General features: G+C 43.1%; 2 protein-coding genes across 9 annotated transcripts in view; one reads left to right on the top strand and one right to left on the bottom strand.

Annotated features, from left to right (window-relative positions):
- The window catches only part of RPS6KC1 (ribosomal protein S6 kinase C1), an 86,382-nt gene extending 82,782 nt beyond the window's left edge, over positions 1-3,600 (bottom strand). For 2 of the 3 annotated variants that reach the window (XM_032102965.1, XM_032102966.1), the window contains exon 1: positions 3,448-3,600. In XM_032102965.1, coding sequence (XP_031958856.1) covers positions 3,448-3,552 — 105 coding nt within the window. In that variant the 5' untranslated portion in view covers positions 3,553-3,600. The remainder of the gene's footprint in view (positions 1-3,447) is intronic. The other variant, XM_032102968.1, reaches the window with a different exon arrangement.
- A 55-nt stretch (positions 3,601-3,655) lies between these two features.
- ANGEL2 (angel homolog 2) lies at positions 3,656-22,324 on the top strand. 6 transcript variants are annotated; one of them, XM_032102959.1, is made up of 10 exons: positions 3,656-3,822; positions 5,908-6,011; positions 8,525-8,961; positions 10,871-11,124; positions 12,350-12,419; positions 14,154-14,575; positions 15,560-15,686; positions 16,358-16,418; positions 18,274-18,437; positions 21,503-22,324. In XM_032102959.1, exons 3-10 carry the CDS (start codon positions 8,532-8,534, stop codon positions 21,655-21,657), a joined length of 1,683 nt encoding a protein of 560 aa, XP_031958850.1. In that variant the 5' UTR covers positions 3,656-3,822; positions 5,908-6,011; positions 8,525-8,531; the 3' UTR covers positions 21,658-22,324. The 6 variants fall into 6 exon arrangements, with proteins under 6 accessions (XP_031958850.1, XP_031958849.1, XP_031958854.1 ...); XM_032102958.1 differs by having other exon boundaries at positions 3,656-4,032; XM_032102963.1 differs by lacking the exons at positions 3,656-3,822; positions 5,908-6,011 and adding an exon at positions 6,110-6,129.
- Positions 22,325-23,123: the final 799 nt, after the last annotated feature.

The raw sequence follows: 23,123 nt of genomic DNA, 5'->3' as shown, positions 1-23,123 counted from the left end.
GGAAAGGAGAAGTGTTACCTTCTCTAGCAATCTCCCAAAAGACCTGAAACATTCTCCTTTGCAAGTCTAAGTTCTTTCTCTCACCTCGCACACCAAAGTCCTCTTCTTCCAGCGCAGGCTACATGGATAAAACCTTTCTCAACTTTTCCTCACTCCTGAGTAATCTAACGTTTGGCAACTTTACCAAATGTTAACCTTGGTGGCTGTTGCTGTTTCATTCACTACCAGGCAGTTTACAAGTACAATTGGTGAAATGTTTCTAACCTCCTTTTCTAATAGCTGGCGTACTTGATGCAAGGAGCCTGTACTGTAGAGCTGGGGAAAGAAAATATCACAGGCATGGCTACACATCACAGAGAACACCAAAGGGCAGACACCAACTGCTTTGCTTTGCAATTCACCTTTAGTTAAAGCCTTGCAACAGTTTTGGCAGCTAGGTAAGTTACCAGATGGGCAGAAGGAGACCCAGAGAGATGAGTAATTACCTAGCCAGTTAGTAAGAATCTGGAATAAAACCCAGAGGCCCTGTTTCACACTTGTTCTTATGTTACACCGCCTTCTATATCTACCAGCCATGCCAACTTTAAGTCAGTATGTAATAATTTATGTGTTGTCCTACTTTGTTCTTCATATCCTTTTCTGAAGGTCAATCTCAGAAGAGGTCTGCCCCTTCCACCCAACCTATAGTCAACCTAGAGACTTGGCAAAGATGACCCAATCCCCTAAATTTTCCATGTGCTTTTTAAATCCTTCCACAAGGATCAATGCAGTCAGCTCCTTCTGCAAATCTGTAATACAAGTAACTCTAACCTATTTTCAAAAATATCACTAGGATACCTACCAACGGGCTGAGCAATGCATAATTACTGCACTAGCCTCTGAAAACAGAGATCCTACAAGGATCGTCAACATCAAGAAAAGTATTTCAGATTATCCCATTCCTCATCTGACCTGCAGATAGCCAACATAACTCATTAGAATTTTAATTATCATTAATAATTGTAATCTTCCAAGTTCTCTAAACTTTTATTAGTCATCTATATTTTCAGGCATCATTAAAGTACACTCCTCATATCACGACTTGCTAATATCTCTATCTGTTTCTGAGCACTTGGAAATAGGTATTAAAAAGCCAATATTAATTTAATCTTGTCTGCATTCACAATTATTTCACGGTTTACAAGTAAATAAAATATAAAGTCTCTGCTATACAAACAAAACTTTTAAGGAAAAAGCTGCAATAAGGACAGACCCCCCTTAGCACTCAGAAGAGACTGCATTGGTATTTATGCCTTGGGCCAGATGTTTAGAACATGCTAAGCAAGTGCTTTCTCATCCATGATTATTTATCCATGTTATATTGAAACAGAAAGTTCCTTTAACTTCATTTCACAAAGGATTCACTCATATACCACACTGAGGAACCACAAATCTCCACTAACACGTACTGACTACCCTAGATCTCAGCAAGAATGATATTCAACACAACGGGAAGATCCACCTCACTTTTTTCCTGGCGGTCCCCCAAAGTCGCTGAGCATCAGCTCAGCAAATGCAGCTGGAGTGGTGTGATATCAACCATGGAGCCAGATCACTGCAGGAATAGGAGGGAGGCATAGGAGGAAAGAAACAGAAAGGGTACCTGATATGTACACTGAATCCTTTTTAAATCATTTTATTCAATTTCCCAAATCCTCACTTCAAGTACTACACAACAGATTACCAGGCAGAGTCCTGTTGAAACAAAAGTTATTTATATTTCTGCACTTGTGAGTCCAAAGCATCCTATGCTGAAAAAAACTGAAATAATTTTTCACTTTGAGGATTTGAGCTATCAAAACACTGTAAAGAAGTAATGATCTGTGGCTAGGTCGGTTGAATTTGGACAGCTCACAGACTGATCAGGTCCTTGCTCTGCACTAAATCACACACAGTCAGTGCACCACCCGATTCTGCACTGCCTCGCTTGGAAAGGCACCAGAGCACCCATAGTTTATGGGACAAGGAGAGAGAATGACATCCCCAACTAGTTAGCCACAACTTGATTTTGGACAATTCTACAGAAATCAAAACATCACAGAGAAATTTAAGTGGCTTTAGCCAATAAGAACAAACTCACCAAAGTAAAAAAAGCAGCAGAAGTTTTGGCTCATTCCTATTAGTCCCTATTGCACTGACGCAACTTTTTAGTACACACACACACACACACACTTGGCCCATCAAGAGCTAAGGCAGAAAGATGTGATGGCACTGTTCTCTCTGCCTGTATTTCAGGAAAAGCTTTTTAAATTAAAACATCATAGGAAAAAGCAACTCTTTTTTTCTCTTCACAAATACTAAGTTGTACTGGACTAAAAAGAACAGTTTAAACATATTTGTCCCATATTTGTGTTTGGAGAACTTGGACATGTATATTTGACCCAAAAATTTTTTCTTAATATTTTTAATTTTACAATATATAAACTGATCATAGGCTAATAACCTGACATTACAATCTCCATAAATATACAGAATGGTGTATTCTTTGAATTAAAAGGAAGGTGCTTATAAACATATGTTGCTCTCACAGGCAGGATGTCTACAGCTGAACTACGAGATCACAGGGCACTTAAAGAAACTCTGTCTCTCTGTGACACTTTTTGATGCTCTCAATGTATCCCAGCACACCTGTGAGCTAAACTCCCACTCCTCTAGCACCTATCCCCACATATTTACTCACTCTCCTCCCTTTTCTGGCATAATAGGAAAGTAGAAAAGAAAGCAAGGAATTTCCCTAGGCGAACAGACGGAGCTTTCAGCAAAGCCAGCACCAGACCAGCTCTCCCAACATCTGCAGGAGCTTTCCTGCTTCTCGTGCTAGGCCTGACTGACCCAGAGCGCTCTGCCCGGCCAGGCTGGACCCTGCTGGGCACGCTCAGCCCCATGTGCGGCTCAGGCAGCTCGGCGCTGCCAGCGTGGGCGCGCTGAGCCCACGCACTCCGCTCCCTCCCGCTCCTCCCGAGCTCGCTGCGCTGCGGGGCTGCCAGAAAGGCTGGGCAATCCCACGACAACCTATCCACGAGATCTGGAGCGGAAGAACGGGTAAAAAAGAGAAGGAGCTGTTTGTTTTTAAGCTGCTCTCTCATGCCCTGCAACGGACAGTAGGGAAATTGAGCGTCAATTGCAAAGCGCTCTGAGGCCATTACAACGTTGCGAGGCTTCAAGTTTGCAGGAGGCGGCCGGGGCTCGGCTCGGGAGGGGCCGCCGTGTCCCACCTTCCCTCCCTCCCTCCCACCCGTGTCCCTCACAGGGGCTTCCACGTCGCGGCCGGGCTCGCCAGGATCCCCATGGGCACGGCAGCCGCGGGCGCCGTTCCGCACCCAGCGGCGGCTTTACAGCCCAAACGCGGGGCAGGCCGGCCGCGGGGAGCCGCGGGGGTGAGGGGCTGGGCGGCGGCCGCCGACTCACCCGCGCGGTGACCTTGTAGACGGTGTGGCCGCGGGGGTGCCGGCGCGGCTCCGTCACGGTGTAGAAGCGGGCCAGGTCGGCGCCGCGCTCCCGCGGGCTCAGCATCCTGCTGCTGCCCCCGCCGCGCCGCCCGGCCGCCCGACACAGGCGGAAGCGGCGCCCGGGAACGCCCCGCCCCGCCCGGGCGGTGCCGGCGGCCCGGCCCGGGGAGCCCCGCCCGGCCGGCACGGGATGCCCGGGTGCGGGATCCCCGGCTCGTGGCCTTTCCCCGAGACTCAAAGTCCGCGCCGCAGGGATGAGGCCGAGGTGTCACGGCCCGGACGTGGCAGCTACAGCACGGCGGCGGCGCAGCCCCGTTCCAGGTGTTCTGCAAGGGTACGGCCGGGGGGGATTTACACTTGGCGGGGACTGACCGCCGAACCCCTTGATAACACAGGCGCCCGTGGCCTCTACAAATCGTAATGAGCCCCTGGTACGCCGCTCCCAGCGTCTGCCGTGGGCTATTTTAAGCTATGCTGCCCTAAATCCCTAGGCCTGTAACGCAGAAATGACTCACGGATTTTAAAGAGGAATGCTACCAGAAAGGCAAGTTTGATGGTTATTGAGCCACCATGTTCCGTGTGTTGTGTCTCCTCCAGGTTCTTTAAGCTCTACCTGGACTTCTCCCTGCGGATGGGCTCTCGTGCATGCACAGGTCTGCGGAACGCTTTGGTGTTAGGAAACCCTCAGGGTTTGAGGGGCATTGCTGCAGTTCTAAGGAGCATATTGTGCTGCAGTACCTTGTCCTTTCATAAGATTACCTTCGATTTCTTGTCTGTAGTGGGATCTGTACCGATGTAGATCTCACACTTCAGATTATAAACTGCTAAGATTTTTTTTCTAATCACTGTGCTTTCATTCATTTAATTGCAGATGTTAAAAAAACAGTTTTTCCTTTGCAGGTTATTAATATCTCTGCTCTCATGCAGGTTTTTGACATAAAATATTTAACAATACTTAATTGCATGTCTTTGTGAAAGATGAGAGTGTCTTGTACTGAAGTTCCTAGTAAGCAAGTGCCTCTCCTTTGAGGAACATTTTCTTAAGGAAGGGGAAGAAAGAGGACATTGGTTGTTAGCAGCTCACTTGTCACTCTCACTTATCTTATGAGAGAGGAAGAACGTGTCTTTTACATCTTGTGCTGGTACACAGAACTTCATGGAAGTTATATAAGTTATCAGAAGTTCGCAAATTCGAGTACTTGGGGGAGAGAGACAGTGAGTAAAGAGACAAACACATCAGGCTTAGGAAATGTACGGAGCTGAAAACAGTAAGAGGCAGGGAGAACGTTCATTTGAAGTTTGCCCAGCCCCTGCACATTTCTAAGCATCTGCTGCTAACCACGTTTAGAAAGCAGGAAACTGAGCTCAGCGGAACATTGATCTGAGCCACCGTGGCTGTTCTTATGTGCACTGTAATCAATCAAAGCATCCCTCAGTGAGTCAGTAGCCTCCATTCACTATGGAGTTTCAAAAGCTCAAATGACTCATAAAATAATTTGGCTTCTACTTACAAATCAGAATTTGGAGATACCTAATTCTGAAGAATATCTTTTCACATGGTATAGCCAACAGAAAAGGGTAATTAGACGAGAATAAAAAATCCACAATTAAGTGTTACTGGCTTATTAAGACTTCTCTAGGTCAAGGCAAGAAAATCTAGCAACACTGAGATGAGAGACAATTTGCATCATATTAATAGGTTAGTCTTTTTCTTACCTTCTATTTTGTCTATTACACAACCTTCACACTTTTCAGCACATCCTCCTTTCCATTAAAACCCACAGCTTCAGTGATTTCTTTTTTTTTTCAGCATCACTACAGAGGTTACTACTATGTAAAAACCTTCGAAGTGGCAGATCAATTTGGGTGTCCTGTGTAGGTCAAAATACAGACAATAACTGCATGCTGTGTGTGGATTCTGGTCCTAGAAATAACAGCAGTTGTTGTTGCTATAGCTATGGCTTACTGTCTTCTGTCCTAGAAATACATCTAAAAGATAAGAACACAAAAATGCAGAAAAGAACAAACCACCAAAACAAGATGGTCTTGAAAATACAGTTGGGAGATCCTTTACTACACGTGTATTATGGGACTAGTAGTTTCACTGTCATATTGTGATGAAACTAACAGAAAACGGATGGGTATTTTTACCTTTCACCAGTAACTTGTGTCCAAGAAATGGAAAACCCAAAGTGGATTTGACACATTGCCCAACTAGCGTGCTCATCACTGCATTATTTCAGTTCCAGTCTTCCCTACCACTCCTGGGAAAACTTCAAATGTTATTTAAAGTCACTTTTATGACAGATATAAAAGGAATGCAGAGAAACAGTATTTTACTTGATTACAGTTCCTGCACAGCATCTGCACTATTCAGCACTATAATTTTTCTTATGCATTGTGCTGTGTTTCCTTACAGTAAACAGGGCCAGCATTTACTCTGTCCTCAGAAGACCTCAAGAAAGCGTTCTAAGTGCTTATTCAAGCAACATCGGCAGAGCCAGAGGATTGTTTCTGCAGCTGGTAAGCAGCAGTGGGTCTGTCAGCAGGGTCTGCAGGGCGGGCAGGTCTCCCACCCATCCCTCAGCAGAGCACCTTCAGCTGCATTTTAAAACCTGACAAGGTTGAAGTACTTTATTGGGTGAGTGGGGTTCGTTTTTTTTCTGCAAACACTAAGCATGATGCTGCTGCCCTTGAAATAGTCAGCACCTTGAAATACATCGCAGCTCTTTCTCAGTCCCTTTGACCCTGCAGGAACACATGGTGATCCCAGGGAGAAGACCACCTATGGAAACTGTCACAGAACATGCTGAGTTGGAAGGGACCCACAAGGGTCATCAAAGTCCAGCCCCTGGCCCTGCACAGGACATCACCGAGGGTCACACCATGTGCCTGAGAGCGTTGTCCAAATGCTTCTTGAGCTCTGCCAGACTTGGTGTTGTGACCACTTCCCGGGGGAGCCTGTTCCAGCGCCCAGACACACTCTGGGTGAAGAAACTACTGCATGAACACAGTGTTACCTCCATCTAAATGCTTCAAAAGCCCGCAATCAGGCTGCCTACATGCCGGTCGCGCTGCGCTCTGGAGCGGGCGCTGCCCCGGAGCGCCCCGGGAAGGGAGCGCGGTTTCGGGGGCGTCACCCGCCCGGGGCCGAGATGGCGGCCGGGCCTCGGCGTCGGTTTCCAGGACTAAACATGGCCGCAGGCCCGGCCCTTGCACTACAAGTCCCAGGAGCGAGTGGGAGGGCGCGGCGCGGCCGCAGCCCGTGCGGGGTATGAGGCGGTGGCCGGAGCGCGGCGGGCGGAGCTGGCGCTGCCCTGGGCTGACCCCCTCGGGGGGCGCCGCGGCTGCGCGGGGCCGGTAGCGCGGCTCCCCTGGGGCGGGCCCGCCGGGAGGTAACGGGGCTGGGGGCGCTGGTGTTGAATGCCCGCCATTAGGCCGAGCAGGGCCGCGGTAAACAGCACAGCGCGGCGTGGGGCTGTCTGCTGCCGGGGGTGCGGGGCTGGGGGGCCGGGGGTTTAGGAGGGAGCAGTTTCTCAGCGCTTTTCTGTAAAGCAAGTGTTTCAGGAGGTTTTTGTAAAGGAGTGGTGCCTCTTTTTGCTCCATAGTAATGCTGTGGTGTGCGGGGGGGGTGGGTGGAGGAGTGTTTTGTTTGTGTGTCTGCCGGACTACATCTGGTGCGCTGTGGCGGGAAAGGGTTGTTTCGGGACAAGCGGGTTTTGCTGAAAGTTGTATTAGCTATTAAAGGGTGTCCAAAGGAGGGCAATGAAGCTGGTGAAGGGCCTTGAGGAGAATCCATGTGAGGAGCGCCCGAGGTCATTTTCAGCCTGGAGGAGACTGAGGGAGACCTCGTGGCAGTCTACAACTCCTCATGAGGGCAAGAGGAGGGGCAGGCAGTGACCTCTTCCCTGTGGTGCCCAGTGACAGGACCCAAGGCAGTGGCCCGAAGCTGTGTCAGGGCGGGTTTAGGCTGGATATTAAAGAAAGGTTTTTCACCCAGAAGGTGGTCTGGGCGCTGGAACAGGCTCCCCAGGGAGGTGGTCACAGCACCAGGCAGCCTGACAGAGCTCAGGGAGCGTTTGGACAATGCTCTCGGGCACATGGTGTGACTCCTGGGGATGTCCTGTGCAGGTACAGGAGTTGGACTCGATGATCCTTGTGGGTCCCTCCCAACTCAGCATGTTCTGTGATTCTGTATTTCAGCGTATTTGCTCTGCTGAATGGCAGCTGGGAGGTTCTCACTTCAGTTCAACTTCACGCATACCAGGCTTTGTTATCTTTTGCTTATAAGCTCAAAATACACCTTCTTATTTAAACAGTGAGGAAGCTGAGACAGATTATTGTCACTCAGCCTTCATTCCAGTGATTTTGTTGAGAGACAGGTTTCTTTTTTCTTCTGAAAAAAAAAAAAAAGGAAAAACCCCACCTTTTTTTCATGGTTTTAGTTGCTGAGCTGTGGTTTGCCTTCCTGGAAAAGAAATAAGAATACAGATTTAGTCTTGAGCTGGTGCTAGTGATGCCTTGAGACTTAGCACCTTTATTTCCCTGTTGTGTTGGCATTGGGATTTGAGCCATATCAATGGCTTTCCAAACAAAGTTCTGACTGCTTGCAGGAAAGTGGTCTTCTCATTCCTTACAAATAGCCTTATGATAAAGTTAATGCAGCATGCAAAAATGACCTTTTGTAAAGGTCATTCCTCTGAGCGCTTGAAAGATCTGACACTGGAATTCAGCAAGGCAGAAAATAAATTGTAAATAGTTACTCAGATGGATAGGGTTTGGACACTAAATGGCACTTGTAAATCTGAGGGGAGGAAAAGGATGCAAGATCTCTTTGTAAAGTCCCATTTTGCATATCATTTAGATAAATGTTTAAATATTTTGTATATATCTATAAGCGTTTGAGTATCTTGTATGCGTTAACTTGTAGAGAAAGAGTATCTTGTGTAAGTCCTGACCAGGATGATTTGCCTCTACAGCCTTCTACAGGCAGGTGTAGTGGTGTGCAAGTAATGAAACTTGTGCTTTTTTGGTAGACACTCCATGCTGCCCCGCCATGTGCAGAGGCTGGGCAGAGACTGGATCACCCACTGGAATGGCTCCCAGCTACTCACCTTGAACAGCCCAGTTTCCAGCTGTATGAGATGGGCCGGACACTCTCCTCCCTGGGCCTCGTTTCCACTCCCTATTTCAGCTGATTTCTCAGCAAACTGGAGATTCCCTCCAGTCTTTGGACCTTGGAGACAGTTTCAGAACTATAACTGGCATCTTGATAACTACACACAAAGTTGTTGCTTTCACCTACCCAACCCCAGTATGAAATCTGAGGGAGAAGAGCCATTGACAAAGAAGAGAAGACTCAGTGGCCAGGATGATACTTCGAGTCCTGAACAAGAAACAAACTTGTCTAATCAGAAGGGAGTATCTTGTCTTTCTGTAGCACAGAATGAAGAAAAACACAGCAGCAAGAAAGGTAAAAAATGCTCTTTGCTCATTTTCCATGTTCATTTGTAATGCTAAATATACCAAATGCATTAGAGTTATGAGCAGTACTGCCTGCTCCTTTTGAGTTACTCTTTTTCTTGGCACCCCTCTCAGGCAAACATGTCTTAAAAATGGTCCAGTTTTGTAATACTGTTTAGTCTGTAAACTTGTATTTTGTGCTGTCAAACAGTGCACCAGAACTAGGTTCACTGCACTTGGCAGTAGAACACAGTCAGTTGTGTGAGGGATTGCCCAACTTGGGGAGTCCTGAGCTTGGTTCAGACAACATTCTCTCCTCATGTCTCTGTCACCAGGTCATGTCTGTTAACTTGGAAACTCTAAAAAGCAAGAAGATTTGGCTGACTTGCTGTAGGGCTGAGCTGGGCTGGCAGTTGTATGGCTTCATTCCTGGTACTCTACCTGAGCTCATAAACCCTGCTGGACTTGAACTGGGTTCTTTCCAGACCAGCTGAGTTATCTGCAACCTAGAAAACTGAGAATCAGTGGACAGAGATTTAATGGTGCTTGCTTCCAGTGTGACTGTGTGATTTTGTTTTTGCAACTGCATTCTGCCAGTGGCATGTTAGCAAGTTTTGTGTCAGATCACGTCTGACAGAGCAAGCAGCACTTGTGCTTATCCAGAGAAATACAGGAAGAAGTGCAGATTTGTCTACTGTGCTCACTGACAAACTTCCATGAAACTTCAAAGTGTCTGTGTTAGCTTATTACAGCTACAATCTTCTACATAGCATCCAAGTATTTTACTGAGTTTTGTGTATATTTACAGTTTTGTCTAGTGTGAAACAAATAGAGAGACACAGTCAAAATCATGGCCCTCTTGCATAAGTGACTTCCTTAGAAAAATAAACTGGAAATTGTATTATGACTAAAAAGGGCAGTAGATGCTATCAGCATCCCAAAGGGATTTTTGGACACAAATACCCCTAAGGCTTAGAAACATCATATCTATCTTCAGGAGCATAGCAATGAAATTTACTAACCAAATAGGACAGATAGTAACAGCTATAGCTGCAGTCTGCCACTGGTTGTTAGCATCGGTAACCGGACCTCACCTTGCTCTCAGATGAGGTCAGATATAAAGGGTGAAAAGCACCTCTGTGAGTTTTTAAGTGGAGAAATACATTTCTTAAACAGTAACTGGATGCTTAATGGTGGGCAGATAGGTTATTACAAATTTTCATACTAATAGTAAGTATGAAATTAGAAATGGCAGAAAGGCAAAGGAAGCCTTCTCAGAAGTTCTTGGTAATTCTGAGGCTTAATAATTTCTTGATTTCTCAACTCACTGAGGAAAATCAGGTTCATTATTTGTTTTGGGACTCCTGTAGGAGACCCTGTTGCAGCTTATGGATGAGTTTTACAGACTGTACACAGGCTAGAGGTGATTGATTGTTTCCTAACCCTTTGTTAGTCATGGATAGAGAGATCAACAAGATGCCCACATGCTGCTCTAAGGAGTGTATCCCAGACTGACGTACACCATCTCTGCTGAGAAGGCAGCATAAGACTCTCTGTTAACAGAGTGGATTTGACTCACCAGTTTGACAGCCCTTCTGCAGGAGCAGGGGGTATAGTCTGATAGCAACAATCTCCTTAGAACATGCCAGTTCCCCAGTTTCAAAGCAGTTGAAATATAATGGTTTTGTGATGTTTGTTTGTTTGATTTTTTTTTTTAACTTATAATGCTTATATAAAATAATGATGCTTATATAAAATCCATCTTAAACAGAGGGTCTGAATCACTGCTAATTGAATAAGATTTTAGAATTATTTAAGTGATTTGAAAGACAAATAATTGTCAGTAGAATGATTTCCAAGAGCAGTAAGAAGTCGTATGGTCTATAACAACTTTTTTCTGCTTCATATGCTTTTAACAGGAACCATCAAAAGACACTGGGAATATTTCTGTCAGCAGAGTAAAACAATGAAAATCGCTAAAAATAAAGGATCTGACCAAAGCAATACAGGAAGTGACGCAACATTTGATTTTACAGTCATGTCCTACAATATTCTCTCACAGAATTTGTTGGAAGACAACTCTCACCTGTACAAACACTGCAGGCAGCGATTGCTATTCTGGACATACAGATTTCCCAACATCCTACAAGAAATCAAAGAGCTGGATGCAGATGTGAGTAGAAAATGAGCACGTGGATATTTCTTAAGAACTGATAAACAGAAGTAGCAAATTCTGCTACTCTCTGTGGGGGTCTGAAAAAACACTGCTGTGGTTTTGTAGAGTTTATTGTTTATTTTTGAGGACACATAAATTATTGTAAGTCTTGATCAGGAAGTCAAGTCAGTAAAATTTTGCTTCAGTCATTGTTTAGACCAACAAAAGTTCAGTGATAGAATCCATCCTGTTTGTGTCAGAAAACAGTACTGAAAAAAAGTGGTTGTATTAGAGAAGCCACAGAAAAACAGCCTTGTACCATTTGAAAAATGCAGTTATGTTACTACATAGCCAGGAATCTGGAAATTAAAGTCCTCCTCAAGCTCTTTCTTTCTTCCTAATAAATTTATACATCCTGTATGCATATATTTTTACAATGAGATACCTTAGGTAGCTTTCTGAGAGGAACAGCTGCTGTCAGACCCTGGTAGGTGCAGGTGCCCTTTCCACAGAGAAATTTCTTGCTAAAGGACATAGATTTTTAACTATTTCATTGGTTGGAACTGTAACCTTAAGTGAAGCAGAGACTTCAGAATGTTGCTTGAGATTTGAGTCTCCCTTGAGACCTTGAATGAGCGATTGTCAGCTGGGCAAGTGGAATGTGTTGCTGCAGTTCAGCAAGCAGGGGTAACTTGTTCCCCTTTGGCAACTCAGTCCTTTATCCTAGTGGTGGTTGTAAATCTGTGTGTTACTGCAGCATGCTGGGGAAAGGCTCAGAGATGCTCACAACTGGAGCTGGACTCGATGATCCTTGTGGGTCCATCCCAACTCAAAATATTCTGTGATTCTGTGAACTCTCTTAACTGAATATTTTGAGTTTGATCTTTGGTTTAGGTTCTCATAATATGGAGGCTTGTTTTCCACCTTGCAGTATGCCATTGGCCTCTTCATCTCTCCTTTCTGGCACTGAGCCTTCCCCTGAACTGCTGAGAATGTAGTAGCAAGTTACTACTTTGATTATTCTCACCTCTGAAAATGTCTGTCTGAAAAAGGGTGAGAGGAATTGGGGCCTTCTTCATAATCTTAGGTAGCATTTTCTATAGAAGAGTGAATTCTATTGTGGGATTATGGAGTCAAAAAGCTTCTGAGTTTGATATTTTTTTTTAATACCTTTACAGAGATATGCTGTGGTGATATTTTGATGTACTTACTAATATATTGTAATTGTAAACCTTTGCCTTAGGTGCTCTGCTTACAAGAAGTCCAAGAAGACCACTATAGAACAGAGATCAAGTCGAGTTTGGAATCCCTGGGTATGATGAAACTCCTAGGACCAATACATTGTCTTCTTCCCTGCAGGGGTAACTTGTTACCCTTTGGGAACTCAGCACTAGTTTCCTCAAAAAAACCCTCTCATAGATTATAGAATCAAGTCTTTTGCCATCACATGCAACAATGTTGTGTATCCTCTTTCATAAATTCATCAAGTGCTCTCTGGAAACTACCTTAATGTTTTTTAGCAGTATTCCTGTTGGGTAGCTCTTCAAGGGCATGTTTTTCTGCCTTGAAACCTTCCAAATACCAGCACTAAATGTTATCCATGGTCAGTGTATATATATTAGTTTTTATACAAGTGCTGTCAGTCAGTCTGAATAGACTGTCTTGTCACTCTCCCTCATGTGATTTTATGGAAGGGTTTGATTCCATGGTGGTTTAAACTGATCTAAATCTTCTGTGCCCTGCACCACCTTCCAGTCCCAGGGCCCTGCTTCCATCCTGGCACTGGTTCTCGTCTGATGCCAGGAGGGCATGGTAAAGGAGCAGCACTGGACTGGTAATTTTTTTTCTTTCTTGGTTAGTTGAGGTAGTCTAGCTCCCAGAATTGAGTGTTTGCAAAGAAGATAGAGTAATGGCAGTACTGATTGAAATCCACTTGAAATGTGAAACAACACTGCGAGGCCAGGCTTGTGGGGGCAAGTGAGCTTCTAGCTACTGTACAGGAGGATCTGGAGCTTGCTTTAGCCCTTCCTTTCCCCATCCCTAGCTCCCAGATGTGTGTCCTGCCCCTTATCCTGGGCTAGTTGTGGCACTCACTAGTGAAATCCACCAGTCCAGCAGAATACTATCCAGACTAATTTTATTTTTCTGGGTTAATTTTCTGTTGGCTTACTGAGTTAGCAGTAAGTGCTGCAACAAGTGGCAGGAGCAACATGGCCTTAATCTGGGAGAGGGGAATGGGAATCCCTTGTTCCAGCACTGGTGTGAGCTCAGGTCAACTCACCCTACTTCACTAAGGCTGTACTTCATGAATTCATATGGTCTGGGCAGGGCAGAGAATATTTGAAAATGGCAAAAACTAGATACTGTTTCAAGATCTAATTTTTTTTCCCTACATTGATAAGGTCTTGTTTAAATCTTGTTTAAATCACCTCTACATAAAATGAAGAAATTGGCAAATCACTATTTTTAGGTGGACTTGTTTGAAGTCCAGTGCTGTCATTTGATAAGTGTCTCTGTTCCCTTGGTGAAAGCTTGCCACTTGCTGCTCACTGGATAATTGCATAATTATGTTTGAGGCCTTTGTTCTATGAATCATTTTAGACATTGACTAATGACTTAGTGTGATTAAGGCCTTTGATTGGTAATGCTTCACTGGTATCACTCCTAAACCATGCTTGTAACATCCAGAAAAAGCTTCAATGCACAAGGCCACTTTTATATGACTTGGGGGCTTTCTTTGTTGGGTTGGTTTGGGTTTTTTTTCCACATGAGGAGATAAGAACATGGTTGGTATCTTAGAGTATGTAGATGCTTACACATTGCCAAAGGTATTGGACCAGGCTTCCTGTCCTGCCTTGCTTCAGGTCAGATTGGGGCAGAAAGAAAAGTGAACACGAGTCTATGTGAACTTCATGCAGACTTTGGTACTTCAGACTAAGAGTTGACTGTCATGTGAGAGAAGTAGTGTGAGATTTTTCTAATTTTTTTTGTTTCAAAGTCTCTATTGATACAACAGTATTTTATGTTTTTAATTGCCTTTTTTACAGGGTATCACTGTGAATATAAAATGAGGACAGGGAGAAAACCTGATGGCTGTGCCATTTGCTTCAAAACTTCCAAATTTAGCCTGATTTCCTCAAACCCCGTGGAATTTTTTCGCCGCGATATCCCACTCTTGGACAGGGACAACGTTGGACTGGTGTTGCTGCTGCAGCCCAGATTTCATTGTAAAGCCAGCGCTGCCATCTGTATTGCCAATACACACCTGCTGTACAACCCAAGGAGAGGGGACATCAAACTGACCCAGCTTGCAATGCTCCTGGCAGAGATAGCCAGTGTTGCCCCTCAGAAGCATGGTTCCTTCTGCCCAGTTATCATCTGTGGGGACTTCAATTCTGTTCCTGGCTCTCCATTGTACAGATTTATAAAGGAAGGAAAGTTAAATTATGAAGGACTTGCTATAGGGAAGGTAGGCTGTGCTTCTCACTTCTCACCAAGAAAATGGTTAGTGCTGATTAAAGAGAAGTATTTGAGTGGTGCTGTGATTGCTTCCATTGCAGTGCCTGTCTTAGTGCCATCTCTGCAGCCTGCAAAGCAAAAGTTACTGCAGAGTTACTTCAATGAGCTTGGTTGTATTAGCTGTGCCTTAGGGAATGTTGCATCCTCTCCCAGCATTCTGAAAGGAAAAACTCACCAACAATCATTCTTGAAATGTAGTGAATCCACAGGGTGATTGTATCACTGTGTTTGGATGATTTTTATCACTGTGTTTAGGTGTCCCAGTCTTTAAGTAGGATAAAGTAACTACTTAATCAAAAACCTACTGTGTGCTCTGTGGGAAGATGACTCTTACTGTAGATAAACTTGGTGGCCGCAGTAATTATGAAAGCAAAGCTGCAATTAGATGCTGAACCTCAACTGTTTCATGTTAGATGATGTCTTGTTGTCAGCTCTTGTATGTAGCTGTTGGCTGTGTCACATGCTATTTAATAGGAGTGACTGAACTACATTAAATGAGAGAACATGACAAAAAAATAGCCCTGCTGGGTGTTCTTTGCTAGTGGGTAGTTGATTCAAGCCCCCATTTGACTTGACTTGCTCCCAGAAGGATCAGCATCCTGAAGCTGAAGTGTCTGCTGTGTAGCTTTGTATGCTGATCTGGTCCTGTCACATGGCTAAAAGTGTCCTTGGAAGTCTCTCAGTGTCCAAGAACTACCTGGAAAAATTGGGTAGCTGCAAGGAACTTGCTAAGAATAAACAAAGGGGATGCACATAAAGGGTGTTATTTTTACAGGGATTTTACTCTTATAAGAGTTATTCTAAGGGACTGGGCCTTTTTCTTTTTCTTTAAACTTTACAAAAAATGTTCATTTATTTCAGGTTTGTTTGGTGGTTTTTTTGTTTTTTTTAAATCAGATTTCTGTCTGAAAAAAGCTTGTGTTGTCTTTTTCAGGTCTCTGGACAAGAACAGTTTCCAAGGGGACAAAGAATCTTATCTATACCAATTTGGCCAAAAAAATTAGGTATTTCACAAAACTGTGTATATGAAATAAAACAGCAACAAAAAGAAGAAAATGCAGGTCAGTTTTTGGATTAATGAGTTTTTGTGAACCTTTGAAAGTATCATTCAGGCAGTACTGAAAACAAGATGTTCTGTTCTTGTGGGGGAAAAAGAATGAGTCTTGAGCTTGCAAAACTCCCTTGTTGGGCTCATTAGAGTGTAAAGCAATGTATTCACCTAAACTTTGCAAAGTTGAATGTTTAGAACATAATAGTTACAAATTTCCATTTGGGAGTTGGTGTGTAATGTTTAAACTGCTGGGTTTGCATCCTGAAAGGCAGCTGTGCTGTGACTGGGAAGAGGGAGGTGAAGGAATGCAGCACATGGACGTAGTGTGAACATGCATTCTGCCTCAGAGCTTATGAAGTATAGTGTTGGCACTTCGTGGAACAGCTGGGAAAAGCAAGTGATTCCTTGCTGAGTATGGCTACACCTTTCATCCACTATTTTTTTCTTTGACAGAAAAAAGCAATTTTAAATGAATGGGACATAATGTAAAAGATCTTTAGAAGGAATGCTACTAAAGGAACAGAAGAATTTAATCCAGCTTTGTGACTTGTATCTTGCCTGCTGCAAAAAATAAGTGTACTTAAAGACACTTTTTTCCTGTAGCTTTTCTGTAACTCTTCAGTATTGGTCTCACTTCTATCCTATTTTTAAATGTAAATTGAATTTATTTTTATTTTGCAGGAGAAAAATTGGAAGCGGCAAAACCAGACAACCCTCAGGAGATTGTAATAGCATCTGAAAAGTATGTGTTGGGGGAAAATATGGAAGCCCTTGGCTGGTTACTTGGGGGTTGGTTTTGGTTTTAGACCAAATTTATATCTGATTCCAGTTGTGGATACCTGTTGATCACCCAACCCATTCTGCCCTTTTGGCAAAATCAGAATTGTCCATTCAAACATGAAAAGGCTGATCAGACAGCAAAAGACTAGAACTGGCAATAATGGAATGTGTGTTCTTTCAGGAACTTGGAGATATTTTTTCATAATGCAGGGGTGAGGTGTCAGTGCTTTTTAGAGGATACTTTCGGTCTGCTTATTAAAATAATGCTTCTGGCATTTTTTGTCACTTCTTGACATAAACAGGACATCATCCTTTGTAGGGACATTGCAAGAAACATGTGAATTTCAGTCCAGTTGCAGAAGCCATGTTTTTGAAAGAGGGAGAGGACAAAAATAAACCAAAGTTGTCCAGCTGCTGAAGTGTTAGCAGTTCTAGTTTATGGATGTAGTGAAATCCTATAATACAGCACGAAATTTGGGTGAAGGAGGGAAAGGAACTGGAAGGGTCATAAAATCTTCCTTGTCATGAGTTCTGTGGGAGAATTTGAGTCTGAGAAAGGTGGAGTATTATGGATTTGGTAATACAACTTTCACTCAGATCAAATATCTGCTTGTTGAACTGAAGGAGGAAGCCATGGCTAGAATGCTGAGAAGGAAAATGTAACTGCTTCTTGAAAGGAAAAATACTTGCATTTACCAAACTGGTAAAGGCGTACAAAGTGAAGCATAGAAGAAGGAAATTGGCATAAATGTGTGTATGGGATGTCAGGCTCCAAGTCAGCCATTTCTTACCAGAAATGAGATCGTGGTATCACTGCAGATAGTTATATTAGAACTCATGGTGATTCTTGGTGATGAAAAAGGTAAGTCGTGGCATTTGTGAGAGAAGAAGTAGATAACAAACAGGAAGCCCTGTGCTACTGTTTAAAACCATAGCATGCTGAATGCTTCTTGCAGGGCTTTTTCCCCTCATCTTAAAAGGGATGTCATGTAACAAAAGCAGAAATTACTACTTGTCCTGTGTTGTACCAGCTGGCATGTTTGCTCTGAATCAGGCAAGGTAACATGCTGATTTTGTTTTTAATTGCTTGGATTTCAACCAGAACACATTGCAGCCCAGGTTTAAGATGCAAGATGAGGCAGGTACAGCTGAGGGATGGATGATTTGCAGAGATGATGGAAGCAAATGTCTGGGAGACAGGAGTTCTTTTGCTGAAAGCTGTAGTTTTGCTGTTTGCAGTTTTCCAAGATTGACGAGTGAGACAAGATGGGCTGAACTGAAGAGGAACAGACAAATGATGGGGAGATAGAAAATGGGAGCCTGAGTGGAAGAAAGGCTATGCCTAATTGTCTAACTTGGAAGCACTTCATAGCTCTAACCTGGGGGAGGAAAAAAACCTAAAAATCTGAATTTCTCTATATGCTGAAGGGCCTGGTTATAGACGAGTTTGTGCTTTGTTGCTTTCCTGTGAGCTGCATTTGTGGACATTCTGCCTGTGTGTCAGGGAGAGACTGCTGAGTGAGGACATGTGATTGCTTACAAAATGTATGTGGAGGTGAAAGCTATCTATAATTGAAGTGTCGGCTAAGCCAGTTCTGATCAGCTCTTTTACTTGAAAATGCTGCCTGCATTTTGCCTTCAGAGTTTCAGGCCTCTCACACAAAAGGCTATGGGATGGCTTGCAGGAGAGAAACACTAGTTTGCATATCCAGATAATTCGTTTTGTTTGTAACCAGGAACGATTTGGTATGTCTTCATTGCTTATTCCTTCTTGGTAATGCAAGAAAATAAAATTATTTCCTTTGATGTCTCTTTAGGTTGTCTTCAAAATTGCGGCACCATTTTAAATTGTCTTCAGTCTATTCTCATTACTTCCCTGAAACTGGGATACCAGAAGTGACAACTTGTCATTCCCGAAGTGCTGTCACCGTGGATTATATTTTCTATTCTGCAGCAAATGATGATACTGCTGCCCAGCCAGGTAAAGAAACCAACTTTTAATTATTTTTTATAAATGCTAAGCAAGAATATTTGTTTAAATGTAGTGATAATTTCATCCATGTGAAGTACCTCAGAGGTTCGTGGGAGTGCTTTGAACGTCAGCTGTTACCTGAGAAACGTGGCTGGCCTTGTCAGCTCACCACAGCAGGACTTGTAGTGCCACACAGGGCAAACCTTATCATCTGACTGAACATTTCTGTAGTTCTGTCTCATCATGGAGACAAGCTGGAGGTATAGGAAAGCAGCAGTGGAAGTAGCACCTGAGAAATATTGCTGTCAGTAACACAGGCCAGACCTACAGCAAGGCAGTATTTCCAATTATCTGATCAGCACAATGGTGAACAGCAATTTATGATGTGCGTTAAAACTGATAAACGAACTGCAATTTACTTCCCAGCTTGTCTTGGAGTAATTTCTGCCAAGTAACAGACTCTGTGGCCTTTGAGCACAGTCACTGGCACAGGCCCAGTTGTCCTTCTCCAGTTTGCAGTTGCAGCTAAAAGTCACCAGATGGTGCAAGAAAGTCGCTGTACTTCTGAGGGAGTTTCGTGATGGGTAACTAGGTGCTTAGCTGTCCTTTATTGCACTGGGACTCGTTCCGTGGCTGCTTCTGAGCAGTTTACTTTCCATGCCCTCCTGAGTTCTGTATTTTATGCCATCAACATAAACATGTTATTCCACAGTGCAGTGCTAGCAGATAAATGGCTCTGCAAACTTGTAGCAAAGAAATCTGGATTCCATTCCTGCTCCCACTGTAGAGGGCAACTGATTTTTATAAACTAATACTGCTTTCAGTATGTGGAATGAAAACACCACCTTCATCTCTTGTAACTTGAGACTAGATTGTTAAAATTCATTGAGTCAATTCACAGAAGTCTCATTTGTCATAACATGCACAGTAAATGCTACCTTAATGTAAAATGACAAGTACGAAAGCTTTGACTGAAAAACCAGTACATGGGAAGTATTTAAATGACTTCTGAATGCCATGTGATTTAATAGAGTGCTGTGTGATTCCAGAGTGCGTCCCTGCACAAAACTGAATCCCAATTCACCTGTTTATATATATTTTTTGCATTATCATTGCCCCAGCAAAGATACAGTACATTTTTTTTTTTGCACTTGTTTTTCAAATAGATTCTTCCCACATCAGAGCACAAAATGGAATCAAACCTGAATTTTCCAACTACTTTAAACTGGTATCGTTTTTATTCATGAGCTCTTAGAAATTAAGTGATGGTTTGGATTTTCAGTTTTCTTATGACCTGGGCCTCTGTATTTAAAGTTACCAAAGTCAGAACAAGTGAATATTAAATGTGGTCTAGGCTGACTGATTGGGTTTTTCCATTTAAAGGGTTTTATTTTAAAATATTCATGTTTATTCTGTCATGTTTAGCCAGATATTTGGTTTGGTATTCAGGATTTCATGTAATCAGGGTTCAGTACCTACCTAAGTCCTGCAGGGCACAATTTTGCTGAGTGTTCTGAGTGATATTAATCACTGTATGCAGACCAAGCTCTCTGTGGCAATAAACAGCTCCTTTGTAGATATGCAGGTGCTGTCCCAAATGATAAATGTGTCTCAAGACCTGGTGGACGTGTGCTTTAGAGCTGCCAAGAGATCTTTGCAGTAAAAAAAGCTTTTCTTTAGAGCAGCAAACAGTTGCTGGGTTGTTAAAGGGCTGGAAAGCTGGCAGATGGCAAAGGATGAAGCTGTTGAACTCTCTGAGGAGTTCAGCAGTTGCTGGATAGTCCTTTAAAGTATCTCCTATGGTAAGCCAGTACCAGGTTCAGCCAGGAAGTTCTGAATTGGCCGAGCACTGTGACACAGGAAGTATTTCTGTCAAAAGTTACAGCTGCAGTTGGTGCTGGTCCTGAAAGCACTCAGCATGCTCAGTATCATCTCTGCACTCTGAAAGCAATAGGTAGGGTTGCTGAGTTGTTGTCTCACATAAGTACATAGCTCAGGAAGTCTAAAAGTTTCACACATCATGGAAGGATCTCTACCTGAGCTGGAGAAGCTGTTTGCTCTTTGATGCTGGGAAATCTTGCCTGACACATTTAGTGGCCTTTAGTAATAGGTTTACAGCAGTTGTGGATAAGGGAAGAGCCACTGGTGCCATCTACTTGGACTTGTGCAAGGCATTTGACATGTCCTGCCCAACAGCTGGAGAGATGGATTTGGTGGCTGCACCACACACTGAATTGGCTGGAAACAAACAGTTGCCATCAATGGCTCAATGTCCAGGTGGAGATGATCAGTATTGAGACCAGCACTGCTCCATCCCTGGAAGTGTTAAGGCCAGGTTGGATGGAGCTCTGAGCAACCTGGTCTAGTGGAAAGTGTCACTTGCCCATGGCAGGGGGTTGGAACCAGATGGGCCCTAAGATCCCTTCCAACCCAAACTGTTCTATATAATTGTGTAGTAATTGCAAGGCTTGAGTTGTCTTCCCCTCTTGCATGAGCAATGTGGTACTTCATCTGGGGAAGGAGGTGGGGGTGGGTTTCTTAGGCAGTTACAGGAATAGGTAGCAGGAGATAATGGAGGAAGATCCCTTTCTTCTGATGAACAGTTAAGAGAGGGAAATGCTAGAGTACTTTCATCCTTATGAGCAAGAATGTATGACCTGCCTGTGTGCTTGAGGATACAGAAATAAAATGTTATGTGAACCAGTAACTCTAAAAAGAGACCTTATTTTGCAAGTGTCACCTCTGTTTAGCAATGCTATTGTCTAAAGTATAGGACTGGATTATATGAGGCTTTTTCAGGGGAGTTACACTGAGCAAATAAATCCGTTTTCCTTTTTACCTCCATTTATCCCTCTGCAAAATAGTGTCCTTCTGAATACTTTGAGCTCTACTGATTAAACCCTACTCTGAGAGTCATAAAAGAACTTGTAAGCTGTCTTATTGGTGATTTTAATGGTGGAACAGTAACAACTTTGGATTATTGCTGCCATACTGTTTTCTTCCTTCTACATATGTATGAATGTGTGATGTTTAGCCCACACTGATGAGCATTTCCTTTTTGTTTTTTTTAACAGGAGCAGAGGATTCTTTTTGTGGGGGTCTGAAACTTCTTGGCAGGCTGGCACTTCTAACAGAGAAAGATCTTTGGACTGTTAATGGTCTTCCCAATGAAAATAACTCTTCTGACCACCTGCCACTGCTAGCAGAGTTCAGGCTTATTGAACGGTAATATCCAAAGGACTTTTGGTGTAGGTAAAGTTCCTTTTACCTTCTCTCTTCATGGGATGATTATTATTTTTTTAAAAGGTTAATCCAAGCACTGCTGGTCCAGTTAAATTTAAGTTTGCCTGCATGCTGATTTGTTAGTGTTGTGTAAAATAGACTTTCTAAAGGGACTTTCTTTTTAAACAAAAAAATGTTTCATTTTCTTTATGAAGTCCTTTAGGGAGAAAAAGGAAAGATTTTACATTAGCTTCCTCTTTGATAAAGGAAAACATCTGTGCCAGACTCAAAATGGCATTATTTTTCATGGATATGTTGTAAATGATTTTTATTGTAAATCACAGTAAAAAGGACTATTCTGAGAACTGTCTGTTTCTTCAAGCAAAGGGGAATGTGTTTCTGTGCCTGCAGCATTTTATAACGGGTTGAAAATAATGTTTTACGACAAATGTGCTCTGTGGACACTTCCATCTTAATACTTCTGCAAAGGAGTTTACTCAGTGTTGTCAGTGCAGAGGCTGCAAGATTGAACTTTCAAAGGTAGAAAGGCATATAGGCAAATATTATGCTTTAAGAATTTGCTGCTTAAAATGATAAGGGCTTAAATAGAGGTAGCATTCACTGAAATCCTTTTTAAAATATCTGAAATAAAGCTAAGCTTAATGAGCACACCACATCACAGGAAACTTAATTGATCTATTATAGGAAAAAAAAAATTAGCCCTTGACATCTTGAGACCTCATACATATTGAGCAACTGGTGCCAGGGTGAGGTTTTTCCTTTTAGTTATTAAAAGTGCCATGTTGTATCTTGGAATGACAAATCCTGAGGTATTAAATGATCAAGATTTTATATTTACTCTTACTATGCACTTACAAACATTCTGTGTAAAATATAATTCACAAAGTAATTAAAGAAGGACCAGACTGCCTGAATATGAAACGTAGAGGAGCTGGAAACAAATCTTGTAACTTCGTCAAACTCCACAGGGATATGTAGAATCAACTTTGAAGTAACAGAATTGTCTTTCAGTGTAGTGCTGGAAAACCTACACCCATGGTCCTGAAATCACATTCAGACACATTTGTCTCCCAGAAGCACTTGTGGAATTCTCATCTGTGTTCCCTTTCCCTGACTGCAGACAACTGCAATTACTTTGTGCTTGGAGAGTAATGTAGGAAGTACAGTGGAAGTAAACATAAAACCAGTTGAATTGAAGAAGTTCCTCGGTGTTCCATTAGAAAATAGACCTCCTGCCAAAACATTCAGCTTACATTGTTGAGAATTTGGAGGGGGCTACTTTTGTCATAGGTAGTTGTAACTTAAGATCTTTCTTCTACCTGTTGATGCTGAGGATGAGAACCTGTTTGATACTGGATCCTGTCTGGGTTCAAGCATCTGAGTAATCTCACAGTGATGCCTAGGGTTTAACTTTTATGGTTTTCTGGTTCTGTACTGCTTAGAGTGTAACTC

The sequence above is a fragment of the Corvus moneduloides genome, chromosome 3 (genome assembly GCF_009650955.1).
Source record: "Corvus moneduloides isolate bCorMon1 chromosome 3, bCorMon1.pri, whole genome shotgun sequence".
NCBI classification, from domain to species: domain Eukaryota; kingdom Metazoa; phylum Chordata; class Aves; order Passeriformes; family Corvidae; genus Corvus; species Corvus moneduloides.
Note: the sequence above shows the minus strand (reverse complement) of the source record. Positions and strands in the feature narration are given on the sequence as shown.

Excerpts from the sequence above, each read along its gene's own strand:
- ANGEL2 (XM_032102959.1), top strand. The coding sequence starts at position 8,532 with ATGCTGCCCCGCCATGTGCAGAGGCTGGGCAGAGACTGGATCACCCAC. Across the intron at positions 11,125-12,349 it reads TCAAAGAGCTGGATGCAGAT|GTGCTCTGCTTACAAGAAGT; the intron begins GTGAGTAGAAAA and ends CCTTTGCCTTAG. Across the intron at positions 12,420-14,153 it reads GTCGAGTTTGGAATCCCTGG|GGTATCACTGTGAATATAAA; the intron begins GTATGATGAAAC and ends CCTTTTTTACAG.